This window comes from Meleagris gallopavo, unplaced genomic scaffold (assembly GCF_000146605.3).
Source record: "Meleagris gallopavo isolate NT-WF06-2002-E0010 breed Aviagen turkey brand Nicholas breeding stock unplaced genomic scaffold, Turkey_5.1 ChrUn_random_7180001856826, whole genome shotgun sequence".
Lineage (NCBI taxonomy): Eukaryota > Metazoa > Chordata > Aves > Galliformes > Phasianidae > Meleagris > Meleagris gallopavo.
This window is the reverse complement of record NW_011122957.1, coordinates 1-1,385: the sequence shown is the minus strand read 5'-3', so window position 1 is coordinate 1,385 and position 1,385 is coordinate 1. Positions and strand designations below refer to the sequence as shown.

Sequence of the window (1,385 nt, the reverse complement as noted above, 5' to 3'; positions counted from 1 at the left end):
CCCCGCTCTGCTCCGTGGCAGGAGATGCGATCCGCCTCCGTCGTGCAATCGCAGCCCATGGTGGTGAAGGAGGAGAAGATGCATTCTCCCGTCATCCGGAACGAAACCTTCAGCCCCCCTTTGCGGCAGGACCCCCCGAAACACCCCGAGAGCATCAAACCCCCCGCCCACATCCCGCAGAGTGAGTGCCGACCCCCGGCTCCGGGTGGGCGCGGGGACCCGCGTGGGACCGCAGCTCACGGGGCCGCCGTTGTTGCAGGAACGGAGATGAAGCCCATGGAGGGTGGGCGGCCCGTCATCAGACCCCCCGAGCAGAACGCGCCGCCGCCGGGCGTGCAGGACAAGGAGAGGCAGAAGCAGGAACCCAAAACGCCCGTCGCCCCTAAAAAGGTGCGTTCCTCCCCAGAGGGAAAAACCCCAAAACGACGCCCGTCCCTGGAGGTGCCCAGGGCTGGGGGGGTTCTGAGCTCCCTTTCAATCCAACTGTGCTGGGACCTCGTGGTTCGGTGATCTTTAAGGACCCTCCCAACCCAACCCCAACCCATCTGATGGTTGTGTGATCATTAAGGACCCTCCCAACCCAACGCCAACCCATCTGATGGTTTTGTGGTCTTTAAGGACCCTCCCAACCCAACCCCAACCCATCTGATGGTTTTGTGATCATTAAGGACCCTCCCAGCCCATCCCGTTCTGTAGTTCTATGATCTTTGAGGACCCTCCCAACCCACCCCAGCCCATTCCCTCATTCCATGGATGTCAGAGCAGCAATCTGCCCATCAGAGGGGATCGGAAAGGAGCCGGTCCCTCTTCAACCTTATGAGACCCTTCTTATTTTTGGGGTTGACCGACGGCCACGCGCTCAGCGTCCCCCCCAACCCTCCCCATCCCCCTTCCTCCTTACCTCAGGACCTAAAAATCAAGAACATGGGCTCTTGGGCCAGCCTGGTCCAGAAACATCCCACCACCCCGTCCTCCACCGCCAAATCCTCCAGCGACAGCTTTGAGCAGTTCAAACGGGCGGCGCGGGAGAAGGAGGAGCGGGAGAAGGCGCTGAAAGCTCAGGCAGAGCAGGTGGAGAGGGAGAAGGAACGGCTGAGACGGGAGCAGGAAAGGATGAGGTGAGGCCATCGACCCCCCCGACCCCCTTTGGGGGGGGATGTCGGGGCGTTCAGCCTTTGCCAAAGCTCCGACGTGGGGCTGTTGCAGGAGCCGTGACGACGAGGACGCCATGGAGCAGGCGCGCCGGGTGCACGAGGAGGTGCGGCGACGCCAGGAGCAGCAGCAGCAGCAGCAGCAGCAGCAGCAGCAACAGCAGCAGCAACACAGCAGCAGCAGCAACAGCAGCAGCAGCAGCAGCAGCAGCAGCAGCAGCAGGCACGGTCGCC

General features: G+C 62.6%; 1 protein-coding gene across 1 annotated transcript in view; it reads left to right on the top strand.

The window, feature by feature from the left end:
• The window catches only part of LOC109364428 (bromodomain-containing protein 4-like), a gene marked incomplete at its 3' end in the record, with an annotated part of 25,909 nt that extends 24,530 nt beyond the window's left edge, over positions 1-1,379 (top strand). Inside the window, 5 exon segments of the mRNA XM_019611068.1 lie at positions 18-181; positions 260-390; positions 907-1,118; positions 1,207-1,321; positions 1,324-1,379. Of these exon segments, the coding sequence (XP_019466613.1) occupies positions 25-181; positions 260-390; positions 907-1,118; positions 1,207-1,321; positions 1,324-1,379 (671 nt within the window).
• Between the last annotated feature and the right edge of the window lie 6 nt (positions 1,380-1,385).